A 14,898-nucleotide genomic window follows, 5' to 3' on the forward strand; every position below is an offset into this window, starting at 1 on the left:
TTATTCTGTTAGTATTGAAAATTAAGAAGTGAGGTTATTATAGTATTATACCTTAAAGATCCATGTGAAATAAGGGTTCACTTATTAGGTAACTTAAGGTAACGTCTTCAAAAGAGACAGATCTCAAACAAACAAAATGTGGGCTTATTTTGTCTCTACTATATGAAAACATCTATTAAACATTCTCCAACAGAAAAATGAGTGATGGGATTCTTGGACTTTATTGCAATATATCGTTTCTAGAGAGAGACTATACGTGTTTAGCTATCCTGTAGCTAGAGAGGATGCTAAAGCCTTTATCAATCTTTCGCTCCCATACCAACTTCAGTTCAACCCTGTAAAAGCCGCTATAAATCTAACCTCCCATTTAATCATTCCTTCTTTAAGCCAAGCAGCAACAGAAACTCCCAGAGTTAACTAATAGGAAAACGCTGGTAGCACAAAACAGAACATTTCTCAGCTGTTTGTGCTGGCATGTTTGGGCTGGCACATGTGACATATCATAATGGGTATCTGTAACTATAGAACTCTGAAATGTGTTTTTGTGCCATTACAAACTTGCTCAGATCATTGAAAGACAAGCTGGTTAAAATATGGGCATTCTGTACCTGACTGATAAGCTTAGTGAAATTCACTGTAGTAAAAAAAAAAAAAAGACACTTGTGACACTTCTAGAAGCGTTGCTTCAGTGATTGTCAGTGTCTCCATTCCTAGCAAACAGAATTTCAATGACAAGTTTTAGATCAAAGGGTAAACTACTGTCAGTGTCAGAACTTAAAGTGTTCAAATTGCTTATTTTGAATCCTTGCTCATAGGAGCAAAGAGGGAAAGGAAGAAACATTCCAGGCTTTGGAGTAGAATAAGCATTCTGGTTAGCACATGGTGTTTTATTTCTTAGGAACGGTTAGGTTTTTTGTTATTGAAATAAAACTGTAAGAATCTTAAAACAAAATGAGATGACTTCTGATATCCTGTATCAGAAGAAAAAGAGTAGAAAACAACAAACCTAATTCACTTTGTGCAAGGATCAGAATTGACTCTAAGACATTTAAATTAATGTGCATAACTGATATTACTGCAGAGAAAGGGAGCGGAAGATTTGATGGAAGACTAGGATATACACATATATACAAAGACATCTCCCATCAATTATCATTCTAGAACAAAGCTTTTTCCAATATTGTAAATAGTAAATGAGAAAATACTTACAAGCCTAAATCAACAAATTGAAGTAGTTCTTAAAAAGAAAGTGACAACATTTTTAGAGGTATAGAAATGAAAGAGTTGAATTACAGGGATCAAGTAAAGACACATCACTGACCTTGCATCTTACTAAAAGAAACAATTCATTTTGCATCTTCTCATTCTGTGCGGACTCCCTACCAAAATTCCAAGTGTCACTAGTGTTTGCTTTTTCTAACAGCAGAGTATTCATTGCAATGCCTACTCTAAACTAGATTAACAGCTGTGAATTCCATTTGCAGTATTAAAGGAACCCTGCTGAAATAACAATTTAAAAAAGTTTAATGAGCCATGTAATTTTAATAGCACTTTTTTTCTAACCTTGCAACAGTATAAATCAAATTATGCCTTGAGTACCTTAACTTCATTACATTTTTTCCTGAATACAAACTAGGCAGGAATGATTTCTTGCTTAGAATACAAGGAATATCAACAATTGTTTTGGTTGCACTTTGCCTATCATTAGTGCTCTCTCCTGAGTGGGTAGCTATCCTTATGCTTGGTTTTACGAAACAGAAATTTTATGTTCTAAAGCAAGTCTTCACTTTCCAAGATAAATAGAAACATAGAAGTATTGATATCACCATCCTTTAAGAAAATGAAAACATACAAAAATGTGCTGCAGACAAGAAAGTGATGGTTAAAGATGGAAAAAAAACCCCAACTGCTAAGGATTATCCATCTGAACTATCTCAGATAAGCTTCCAGCAGAAACTAAGTGACCAGCTATGATAAGGAGAATAACCCTAAGTGAAATCAAGAAAGGCAGCCTATACTGTCATAAGACTTGTTATTATCATACCTTTGCATTTCTTCTAATTTTAGACTCAGCAAAGCTTGTCAGCTTTTACTCATTGCATACTATTGATTTTGAAATATTGTAATTACTCTGACAGATTCAAAGATGTGTTTTACAACTGAAAGGTGAGCAAAATTGTAGTGACTTTTACACAGGAAGATTGAACCTTTCACTGTGCTTTTATTTTTAGTGATGTTAATCCTAGTTAGATGACTCGAGCTATATTCCTCCTGTTAGATCTGTTCTACAGAGTAATGTTTAATATGTAATTTGTTGTATCCATGTTACTTTGTACTTGTTTTGTGTTGAGCTGCTTGTTACTGAGGAGAGAACCAGCCCAGCAATCTGCTCAGTTGACAATGTAAATAACAGTAAGTGACTCAAACTCTCCCATTAGACAGACTGGACATTAATGATTATGCCATTTATGGCATGTAGATTCATAAGAATCATAATGTCACAAGGTTGGAAAGGACAAGATCATCTAGTCCAACCGTTCTCCCATTGCCATTGCTTCTACAAGCCACTGAACCATACCTCATAGCTCCTATGTATAAGGAAAGGAAACATCAAAAACTGCATTCAACCTTCACTCTTACAGTGGCTTTCCTCATACTACCACTCAAGGAGTGTTCCAGTATTTATCAGCTCAGCTCCATAACCCTCCTTTCACAAGGCGTCTGTCCCTCTGGAGTTATTTCTTTGCTTAAAACTGCAAATCTTTGCTGACATTTTGGTTGTTAGATTTGGACTGAAGCTGCATCTCAAAAACAGTCTTGTACTTGTCTTTCTTTGGAAAAACTGAGGTTTCATAAAAATATCTTTTATCAGAGAATTGAACTATTATGTATGATACATTACAGGCAATGATTAGATTGACCTTAAAGAGCTGCAGTTGATATCTTCTGACATGGGAGACCACAAAGAGATACGAGAGACTTCTGAAAGCTCTTCTGAAGTTGCATGTCTAAGTCATACTTAACAAAGAAACTAATTGTCAGGATTAGTGTGACTACAACTTTTTTTTTTTTTTCCCCCAAGGCAGGACGATGCTGATACATCCTGTTTACAATTCTGAGTGATTTTGCAACGAACCACCAATAGATACATTTTTTAAAGAACAATTAGAAGTAAACTAGATTCTGTTCCAAATCTAGTAACTGCTGTAAATGACAGGAATAGTGTTTTATTTCTTCCTGCTGATTCAATATTTTACATACTTTCTTATTACTCAATTTAGAAAAGTCAAGTAGAGAATACTGGCCTATTACAAGTAGTGAAATGTTTCAGGGAACCAAGAGTTACATGTAATACTTATTCAGCATTTCAGAAGCAGGACTGGGCAGGGATCACATTTTCATGTCTTCTGTAATTTTTTTTTTTTTCTTTTTTTAAGAGCACATTGGTTGTCTGATACAGTTTGTGAGAACTCATTGCAGGCACATGCTAGCAAAATTACTTCATTCTGGCAGGTAAAGGATGTTTTAGTTGGGAGTTTAATGGTCTTTAAGTATAGGTAGTGCTTAGCTGGAGATAGTTCTGTACACATGCATATCAGTAGTTCTCTGAATTAAACAATGGGAACTTTGGATATTTTTAGCCCTTGACCAGATAAGTTGACCACTGCTATCTTTGAAAGCGCTTTAGCCAAGAAAATCTAAGACCTTCTTCTGGTCCATATTTGCTCAGTAGACCTGGACTTCTTTATCTCGATGAAGAGCCTTCCAGAAGTCGTATGATATTGGGCCACTTCCCTTTACACACACTTCACCATTCTACAGTGTTTTTTTTTTCTGCACTCCATCACGCTCTTACGCTCTGTAACAAGGAGTATAGAAGGATTAGTTGAAGACCTTGCTTGCTGCTCACCTGCCCCTTTTTTCCCCTATTCTTCCAGGTCATTCCCTTTCCTGCCATTTACAGAGCAAAAGCAAGTTAGTCTAGTGTTACAGAATAACATGCTGCATACATATACATCTTTCTAAGACTGGAAACTTATCAATTTATTTTATATTACTTCTCTATATTCCCTGCTGAAATAATTTTCTTTTACTTATCATCTTCACTGTGGGATATCACAGGCATCATACTCTCAAAGACAAAAGAAAATATCCAGCTGTATATATCTGAAGAACTTGGTATTCTCAAGTTCTCCCTGATTTGGTATTTATCAATCATAAGCTAGAAAATATAGTCTCTTTGGCAAGCAAACAGCTCATAATGCAGAGACCTCAGTTCCTGCTTATTGATTATGAAGATCTGTTCCAGTTAGGCTAATTAACACATCGGTTCTACCACATACACCCACGAAGGAATGAGCACAGAAATACAGCTTTTGAGCACCTGACCATTGTTTCAGATGGGGAAGGATACGAACTGAAATGAGTTGATTTCTTCTACTGTAAAGCATGTCAGTGAAGAGATTCTGAAAATCGGAATGCAGACGTCTTTCAGACTAACAAATATTCCAGAATAACTAAGAACATTGAAGTTACTATTCATTAATTGCTAGAACTTTGTCATGATTCTGATTATAATTACATTCCATTAACTTAAAGGCATGCTAAAAACCGTGCACATCTCAAACTGAGAAGTATAAATATAATTTTAGGAATAGCCACAAAAAAAGAAAAGGCTTATAGATACAGTCTATGCAAAGCCTTAATAGCTTTGTTTTTATTTTGTCAGTTGTTACAGTTCTAATTCTTACCATGCATTTGCGATCATCCACCCCAGCTAAATCCTCCTCAAACTCCTTTCCTACATCAAATTCCATGATGTAGTTTCTAAAAGTGCTTAGCGTTTTAATAATCATATGATCTCCATTCTGAAAGATTTCTTTGTCAGGTTTTAGCAAGTTTGCTATTTTTCTTACAGCAACATTTACATCTGAAAAAGAAAAGGAGTTACTTTAAGACAGAAACATCTACCACAAAAAGAGGCATGTAGCTCTTGGGAGAAATTAGGTGAAAATAAGTGTCCAGATATTTCAGGCCAGCTTGTTAAAAAAAATAAAAAAAAAAAAGAAGTCCACAGCCTAGTTCTGTTACCTACATTCGTGTCTTGATTTGCTACTTGTATTTGACAGTTAATCAGGGCACTAGAATTCCTGCAGGAATACTAGCATATTATGTACTTTGTCACATGCAAACACACAAAACAGCCTCAAGTACATTACCATCTCTGTAGAATGCAAAATTTTCACTCTCTCAAATTGTGTTTGGGTTTTAAATTTGAAGTCTGCCACTTACCTCTTTCAGCTCTGTAGTTTAGTCACTACAAATGGAAACTCTGATGTTAAAAAGTGGACCACTTAAATGAATTTTGCACAGAGCAATTCTTAGTTCCTGAAGAAATTGTTTCTCACAAAAAATGCTTTATGACCATACGAGTAGAATAGATTCATGAGAAGATTAGGATAGTCTGCATTTATTGATCACTTAAAGAAACATGAAGGGAACCTTACCCAGTGCTTTGAGATACTCCTCAAAATTTTCATTGCTGATCATTTTCCAGTAACCATTGAAATCTGCAGGCATCCCTACTTCAGGTAATTGTCAAAATCAGCCTCAGGGTCTGCACCTTACAGCTCACTGCCTTTCTTTGTGGCAAATCCGAACTCTGGTTTCTTTTATCTGGTTTTTAGACCACATAGCTATGCAAGTCCTTCTAATCCGATTATTGCTGAAGTGTTGCCTTTAAATCCTTCCACAAGGCTGAACCTCTGAGATTTGTACTGACAGCAAGATGACTTGATTTAAACAGAATGAAACATTCATCTTCCCTGCAACTTCTGTAAAGCTACTGATTATCTGGAAATTCATTTTAACCATAACAACTCTTCTTTTTAATGCCACTAAGAAATAAGTGGCTTTAGTTTAGGTTATTAGCCAAGGCTATACAAGTGTATACCTTGTGTGCTTTTTTGAGGGATATCCTACTTCCTTGAGTACATCCATTTATTTTATGGCCTCCTTCTTCATGGAAAAGAAGGCCTACAGACCTCTCATACAGCAATTTGTGTCTGCATTAACTATTCCATGAGCTCCTTAATTCTGCCTGTTGAGGTGTCTGGGCAGCTGAGGACTCAAAAAGGGGCATTTAGGCATAAGCAGCAGTGGTTAGTTCCATATGTGAATAAATACTGCATCACAACAGAATGCGCACTCTCAGTTAATTTAAGCAACACTGGAGCAAAGAAGCACTTCATAGACATTAACTTCTCATATGCCTTTACAGCAATAATTTGTTTCCTAAATACAGTTTTGTTTTGTTTTTTTTTTTAAGTAATACTACTAAGTGATTGAAAACAAGAAACCCTTAAAGCTAAAAAAAAATAGCATGCTGTTTTAAGGTGTAATGCTATAATGGGTTGAAAGTGCCGCGATTATAGCAGGCTGGCAAAGTCTTTGGCTGCAGCAAATGACAACAAGCCCACGTGCAGCAGCTGCGAATGCAGAAATGAAGGAAAAGAGCTGCTCACCTTTGGAAAGCCTCAGGTAGGCAGGGATCTCTGGCAAGAAATGCCCTCACTTCTACTGCCAACCCTTAAATGAGGTCTGGAAAGGGGTGGATCCTAGCTCCACTCTTCTGGTCATCCAGGTACATTGCATACACCTGCCTTTCCTTTCAGGTGCTCAAACATTGTTTCAGGCTCTGACTTAGCATTTCCACTACATAAGGATAAGAGCAATAACCAATTTTGAAGCAAAAAACCTCAAATTACTTGTATATTGCATCCAGTGGTTCCAAAAGTTAAAGAGTCAAACAATGTAAGACATACGTAAGCAACAAATTCCACTAGACTAGAAACAAAATTCTTATCTACAAAGATATTGACATGCCACAGGTTTGGGATTTTAGCAGAAAGTACCTATCACGTAACAGAAATCTGTCTTGGCAGTATAAAGGTACCTAACTAACATGACCTGCAGGAAGCGAGGGAACATTTGCTTTATAGTAGACTCAAAAAGCATTATTGCTTTACCTTTGTGTACAAACACAAAAGTACAGAAGAAATTAGGCTGTCTTCTTACCCCCTTTTAAGTTTGAAAGTCTGAAGATCTCTATTCAGTTTGCAGTAAGCAGTCCTCTTTCTTGTTGAAAAGAAGAGATAGAAACACAACCTAACATCTTATCTGACATCAATATGCAACGACTATCTTATACCTCAGCTTTTCTCCTTGTGAAGCTACTTTGGGGAAAGGGTACTGATAGTTTTATTGTAAGGGGAAACACCTTGGGAATTCAGACTAGAAGCACACAACTTCTATTCAGTTCAGTTACTCCCACATAAGATACCCTTCTGCAGGGAGCTGAACAACTGTCATGTTGGTAGATACAACTATTGTGCATTCTAAAATACTAACTACACTGTATTATTTTAGGGTGCTTTAGCCTCCATACATCACTTCATTACAACCTTATTTCACATCTAATGATTTAGAAAAGTAATTGTCAACTATAAAGATGGAGTATCTTACTCTTACTGAGCTACATTAACTGAATTCTGCACAATCCCAGAGTATGGATGGGGTGAGCATTTAAGGACAACAAACTTCCTCCTTTGCCATCTTTTAAAATTCACTTCCAAAACACAGGCTTACCAAACATAGATAGCCATTGTAAATGCTGAGATTAGAAAGCTAATATCCTTGTAGAACCAATGGAAGAAAGGAGGGCTTGTCCAAGACTGGTGCAGGAGCCTGACTTGAATAAACTGAAGTACACTGAAAGAATTTCTCTTCCACAAATAAGATGCCTTAAACCAAGCTGTGCATGCTACCATGTTTACATCTTTATCCAGTACAAAGAAATCCTACATGAGCAGAGTTCCTAATATCCAAGTAGTTCCAGTACATTAGACCAGAAGTCCTTGAAGTCCATAGGCTAATTTCAGCAGTGCAAAGGTATGATACTTTCCAAATATACTTACTATATTTTATTAATTCTGAGCCAAATATGTACTCTTAGGTTAGAAAACAATTTGCATTTTAGTGGCAATATAGGAAATGTCAAATGCTAGCACTCATTCAGTGTGAAGTAGTAGCAGCTACTCTCTTTCAGAGAAGTGAGTACCTAGCTTTCCCTATCTGTTGAGTCTTCTCTTCTAGTATATCATGGTTTTACAGAGTCCTGTTTAAGTAGTAAAATAAGAAGCTACATGAGGCCTACAGTCAGGTTTTTGCCTGTTTTCCTTCCTCTTTCCTGAGTGTAAAAACAAACAAACAAAAAAAAGGTAGAACAATCCTTCCAGAGCTTGCTGTTAACTCACAGGATAGCTGAATGCATCCTGTTAAAAAGTGAGTGAGATAGAATCAAATTAGGCAACCTACCTGCAAGAGAATGGATTTGTCTGGCTAGCATTTGCATTTAAATACTTAGAAAGTCTCTTAGGTATTTCATGTTTTCTATCACGTCTTTTCAAATGGTACAGGTTGAGCTCCATACCACTATTATCAAAGTAGTCCTCTATTTTGGCACAAGACCTGTACTTTTTTCCATTTTACTTATTTACTAAAACATTATGCTGAATTAATGGTTTTCTTTACAAAGAGATGTACCTAGACCAAATAACATTTTTGAAAAGAATTACTTGTAATTTATTGTAGAACAAAAAAATGTTTTTCTTTAATACCTTTCCATATCATTCAAAAGTGAAGTCACCTGTAGAAAAAGACAAGGTGTATATTTTATGTGACACAAATCTGATCTATGAAAAAGTGGATGCATTTTAATATTACTTGAGAAGATGGCCATTTTTAGGTTTTGGTGTTTTGCTTTTGTTGTTTTTCAGAGTTTTTTCTTATTTTCCTTTTATTTTGCATTGCTATACATCCAAAATGCAGCAAGAAAGCATTACATTCATCAGTGGAAAACAACTACATTTTGATTTACCTCACAACGTGACCAAGAACATCAGTAACTTTTTTTTTTTTTACTTGCTTAAAAAGAGGGTTAATGTTCTACAGTCCTCTAGGATACATGATCAACAAGGCTCTGGAATAGATAACACGCTATAGACTCCGTATCAGAGAAACAAAGAAATCCACTTCACGTAGTGGTACAGAGACTGTCTTTCATTTGTAAATCAGGAGGCTTAAAACTGATATGAACGGTGCATTAATTTTTAAAGCACTTGCTTTATTTCAACTTCTCTTATCTGCCAAATAAATGCACTTGTAGCTTACCTTACACTCTTTAGAAACAGAAATTTGGGGTCCTAAGAAGTCAACATTTAGGAGTTTTTTTATTTTTAAGAAAAATAGGGAAGTTACTGTTCATTTCAATTTGCTGCTTCAGAACAATAAGACATCTTCATCCTTAAACTGTCCATAGGATTAAGGAATTCCAAATATGGAAAGTACAATGTTCAACCTTCAAACGTTACTGAAGTTTATTATTTATTGCTAAAACCATATTTCTGCTTTTACGGTATTCAACTGACTGTGCTGATTTTATGAAGCACTACAGCATGCAAAAAAAAAAATTAAAACTCAGGAAGTTCTGGGCTGATATATTTCCCCTTTATCAAGAAGAAACATCTTTCAAGAGCTTCTCATGAAGAAAAGGCCACGTTTGTCCATTTCACAAACTATGGGCTTACCGCTGTATTATGCAATTTCAGAGGCTGAAGCAAGTCACCTTCATTCTTCTGTTCACTTTCTTCTGTGTAGATATTATGGTAAGCAATGTAGGCTATGACAGAATCTGGTATGAGGTATTTTACACTTAATCCTCTGGACAAGGCATAGCGTATCTGTGTTGAACTGATTTCATTCTGAATCCATTCTTTCACTAGAAAGATATTGTGCTGAAATTTAGTTAGAAGTTCTGATTCATTGATATACTGAGCAGGATCAGAGCCAGCACGGCTTATACAGACCAAACCAAACTGTTCTAAGATTTCTTGGATGTGCTCTTTCTTCCAGAGATTGGGTGTCTGAAATGTCTGCAGAAAATCAGCCCCACAGAGGAGCTTTAGTTCTGGTAGAGCTAGAAAGACAAAAAGAAATAAGGGATTTCTATACTTGCTCAGTTTTATTGGAAGATTAGGAACATTATACTTACAATTGTTTTAATATGATCGAATATTTCTCTTTTACTATAATTTTCCTTCAAAAGGCTACAGGAATGATTTAGCTTGGGTTTGATGTGTCTGGTCAAAATTAATTACCATAACTACTTCATCACTCAAAGCTGCACTAAAGGGGAAAATGATTCCTCTACTCAACCAATCTGAAAAGGACATGGAACAAACAAAACGTGAGAATGATTTTGGCATAAAAGACCAGGCAACAAGGGAGTGAAACTCCAAAATAATGTCCATACTTCCACTAGCTGATGAATGATCAGAAAAATGATAGGAATTCATACAACAGTAGATTCAATCCAATGTAGAAATTCAAGAGGAAAAGCCCTAAACTAGAAACTAATTTAAGAGATTTTAAGCTCTACAAAAAGAATTTCTACATCTATGCCAATAATAATGTCTTTGGCCCTTTAAGGACACTTTGCTAAGTAATGATTTGCAGCTTTCACAATCGGGGGACAAAAACCGAATAGGTGCTCTTCATTTCTTTTTAGAGAAGTACTATAGCCTTAATTTCAGATATGGCATGTCTTAAATCAGGGAAATTTTTGCTGTTTTTTCTTTATCAGCATAGCTCAATCAAGAATGGTGGGCAGTGTTGTACAGGGGAAAGGAGGATATAAGCTGAAGTGGAAAAAATTCAGAGTATCTGGACTTAAGAATGAGCAAGGTCTAATGAAGGACAACTGCTGTTGGATTGCACCAAGGAAAATCATTTGAAAGGTGACAGCAAAGCTGGCCATGTGAACCAACTAAGACTTGAGGTGCAGAGAAATCAATATTAAATGACAGGAAGACAGTTAACCATCTCTTGTAATTAGGAAAATAAGTATTGCATGCAAAGCTGTACTTGAAGAATCAAGGAGGAATAGCAAATCTTACCAGAGCAACATAGGAAGAGCTAAGAGGAGCTTTTAACGAACATTAGATACATACATATATGAAGTCTATTCAAAGCAATTTGTAATACAGGTGTTTCATTTGAATGCTTAGCCGTTGTTTACACTAGTTAGTATGCTACTTTTGAATAAAAGCAAAGAATGAACACTGAAGTGAAGATATGGACATCTAACACCTAATTCCTTCAGTAAGGCTATCCACATTTTATGTTCCCATAACAAAATTTTCAGAACAGAGGTGAAGCCTGAGCTCTCAAGGGACTTTTCCAAGGTACTGTAGGCATTATAGGCTATCAGCATACAGGAATAACCAGAAGAAACTAGTTTTATCTGTTCCTGATATTTAGAGCTCAGATATTGAAAAATAAAATGAAAAAAATCCAAGCCCTCTCTATTTCTTCTTTGTTCTGAATGGATGGCATCAATAAATTAGTCTAAATTTAAAAAGCCATAATAAATGTTCTATACATGTCCTTAATGAACCTTTTTTATTTGCAATATATACTAAAATTACCTGATTTTTGTATGTGGAAAAAAATCATGAGTCAGCACCATACAAGGGAATCTTGTAGTTCAGCAAGAAAACATTTAGTAGAAAAATAGTGTGTCATGGAATTTTGTACCATCAAATTCAACCTGATCTTTGCAAAAGCTTCATTTATATAGGAGAACCTTCCCGCAAACTCCAGAGAAGAGCCTGATTCAACAGATTTCACTGATCCCTCACGTGGTGTTATAGAGGAGTTTTTGTGATGGAGGGAAACTGGGTGACAGCTGCCATTAGACAGTCTGTGCTAACCAACTCATTTTTGAGAAAGAAGAAACTATACCCCATTCTGGAGTTTTTAGTAGCACTCAATCTTTCCCTGTGCTCCAGTGCATTGCATATAACCAGAGAAAGTGGAAAAATCTGTTCCATTCCTTTTCAGTGGTGTGTTTAATATAACCAAGCCCATATTGTGGCTCAGTCTGACAAAGTGCTGCAGGCAGAAAAGAAAAGAAGCAACAGGTTGCTGGACTTCTTTCTGTTCACACTAACAGATTGTTCCCTGGAAATAGCTGTCAGGTAGAATACAAATAGAAAAAAATCCAGGCACTGTGCTCTAGACAGGGAGATCTATTTCTTGTCAGTCCTTTTCACTCAGCTTTTGCTGTACCTCTTGTTTTTTTACTTCAGAAAAAAAAACCTATGCTGATGACTGATTGATTCTAAACCAAGAAACTTAACAGGAAAGACAGGTCAGTTTGAACTTTAAGTAGTTTTTTTTTTTTTTAACAGAAAATTCTACAAAACTCGTAAAGCTAAAGAAAATAATAGATATTTTACATAACGGAGAATTAAAATAGTCTTATGTACTTTTACACTAATTTTCCTCAGTGTGGTAAGGAGAAAAACATGATTTACATTTGTCAATAATAATTCAACCAGGCAAGATTCAGCTGCTGCCTAAACACCACAGACTTTCTCTCTTCCATCTCTAATGCTACAGCAGCCCATACTTTGAAAACTTAAATGTAACCACAAATAACAAATAGATTATTCAAGTCCAAGTGCTACAACACTAAAGGAATAGTTTAAAATATCAGAGATCCACCCATACTTTAAGGAAGTTAGGGAACCAGATAAAACAAGAAAGCCAAAGCTGACTTTACAGAATCTGTCAGAAGTCTAACGTCAGCGAAGCTTTTCTATCTAGAAATGTAGTTAAGAAAACAAAACAAATAAAATGAGTGCATTAGGATCACTGGTATTGCAGCCATATACTTAGTAAACTGTATAGCAATTACCATTATAAATAACCCCCATATCAATGTTCTTTATTAACATACTCTATATTGCAAAACAGCAGGGTCACAGCATACATCTGACACAGCTAGAGAGATGCTTATAAAACCAAAAATTAATCCAACCCCCCAAATAAATCTTCTTTCTGGGGAAGAGTTGTGGAAATCTCCTTATTATGTGGGATTTACTACAAAGTAACAACACAAGCAGTGGTAGTTTGTTCTTGGCATGTAGCCCCAACCACCCCAAACATTAGAACTTCCCAGCTACCATGTTAAATTTCATCATTCAGTCCAGTTCCATAAAGTTACATTGTTTTAATGCTAAACTAAGTTGTGCTTACATTTATGAACCAACCTGAGCACTGGGAAGAAAGGAAATTCTCTGTAGATCTTTCTGTGGGCTGTTTGTTTTTCATGAATTCCTTCTTGGACTGGAGCTCATTGTAATGGTGCCTGCATGAAAAATAAAGGCTTCTGTGTGAGATAATCCTCTCAGAGATGCACAAAGCGATTACCTGGCACTTTCAGACTCAAGAACACAGTCTGCTTTTATGCACTTCGGATTTGAATACAATTTGTTAAAAAAAAAAACACTATGTTCTTCCTACCATGAGAGTGGTAGAAGTGTAGTTAAATTTCGCACAATCCGTGAGCAATCTATGTAATGACATTCTAGTTTTCAATTTGTTTTTGAAATTCTACCCTTACAGAAATTTTTATAGCAACATTGAATTTAAAGCACTGTGTAGGTTTTTGCTTGAAAACACATGAAATCACGCTTGAATCACTGCACTTAATCTATTAAATAGAACTTCTCAGATACAGTGTTTCTGTAATGTGTGCTCTTTAAAAGCCTTCAGGAGGAAATACTGTTGTTCTCTCATCCTCTTCTCCACAAGAAATACATTTCCTGAGTTTCGACCATATGCTTTAAATTAATCACAATTCAAAGAAACTCAAATTACACAGTTCTCTCTCAAGATTTTTGCACACTTAGCATGCTTCTTAATTCACCGAATTCAGGTTTATAAGGATCCTTTCATCAGTTTTTCCAAGTTTCACTTACTTTACTCTTTCGTTGCTTCAAATCCTTGATGTCCCTCTGTGTACTATCACCTTGTGGTAGTGGCTCCTTCTTACATTCTTAGAGCAAGCACCAATTTTATATCCATACATCTTCACTCTCTTCCTTCAAATCAGCATAGCTTTGCCTGTATAAAATAGGCCCTGGCTTGCACTGTCATAAGCCATGCTTATGTAATGCTCACATTAATTGGCATAGCCAAGGACTCGCGCCAGCATCACATCTGCCTAGTATTTACACATTCAAAGTGACTGTGAGGTCTTACAACAGCTGTATCACAACAAAGCTTGTGGGCTATAGAGTACAGCTTTGCCCTTAACTGTCCAAATTCAGAATGTGTACAAAACTGTAGATATCTTTTGAATGCCTGGCCTAAGGAATTAATGTAGTGATTTTGAGTGTACACTCTTCAAATCACACTTGGAGCCACAGTAATAATTTGCATGAATGCCAAGAATATGCAGCTAGCCAGGCTGCATAATTATCCACAGTCATTTTTGTTGCTCAGCCATTGGCTAAGGGAACTGAATAGACGAGGGGTGTGGGACATATGGCAGGAGAAAGTAGGTAGCAGTAGCTTGGCCTGAGCCTTCCTACATTTCTATTTTTAATCCTGCCTTCTTGTAAACAGGCTGATGCTATGTATAGTGAAGTACACTAACTTCATATCATGGATTGACATTCTTGGGCCTCGATTCAAAACCAAGATTTTTTGGCAAGGAACTCACTGCAGGACTCACAGCACAAGCAATGCAAAATCTCAACTGCCAAAAGGTCTGTTCAGCAAGCGTTTCAAATGCTAAGGTGGGGAGAATTATGTTATTTGAAAGAGATATCAAAAAGGACAAGCCAATCTGTCAGTTTATCAAGCATTTTCTGGTCTGTATGAAGCTTTCAGTTTCTATATAATTAAATCACAAGCACAACTCAGCAGAACTTGTTGGGCAAGACATACTATGAATTAATTTGGAATTAAAAAATGCCTATCTTTACT

At 36.1% G+C, this 14,898-nt stretch overlaps 2 protein-coding genes across 4 annotated transcripts in view; both read right to left on the minus strand.

The window, feature by feature from the left end:
- RBP1 (retinol binding protein 1) overlaps window positions 1-5,589 on the minus strand; it is a 21,701-nt gene extending 16,112 nt beyond the window's left edge. The window contains exons 1-2 of the mRNA XM_003208997.4: window positions 5,508-5,589; window positions 4,752-4,930 (exon numbers count right to left, since the gene is read on the minus strand). Coding sequence (XP_003209045.1) covers window positions 4,752-4,930; window positions 5,508-5,580 — 252 coding nt within the window. The 5' untranslated portion in view covers window positions 5,581-5,589. The remainder of the gene's footprint in view (window positions 1-4,751; window positions 4,931-5,507) is intronic.
- NMNAT3 (nicotinamide nucleotide adenylyltransferase 3) overlaps window positions 4,843-14,898 on the minus strand; it is a 24,877-nt gene continuing 14,821 nt past the window's right edge. For 2 of the 3 annotated variants that reach the window (XM_031555115.1, XM_031555117.1), the window contains 2 exons: window positions 13,176-13,273; window positions 8,968-10,036 (listed from right to left, as the gene is read on the minus strand). In XM_031555115.1, the coding sequence (XP_031410975.1) occupies window positions 9,636-10,036; window positions 13,176-13,273 (499 nt within the window). In that variant the 3' untranslated portion in view covers window positions 8,968-9,635. Of the gene's footprint in view, window positions 4,931-8,967; window positions 10,037-13,175; window positions 13,274-14,898 lie in introns of those variants that run through there. The other variant, XM_031555116.1, reaches the window with a different exon arrangement.

Source organism: Meleagris gallopavo, chromosome 11, assembly GCF_000146605.3.
Source record: "Meleagris gallopavo isolate NT-WF06-2002-E0010 breed Aviagen turkey brand Nicholas breeding stock chromosome 11, Turkey_5.1, whole genome shotgun sequence".
NCBI lineage: Eukaryota > Metazoa > Chordata > Aves > Galliformes > Phasianidae > Meleagris > Meleagris gallopavo.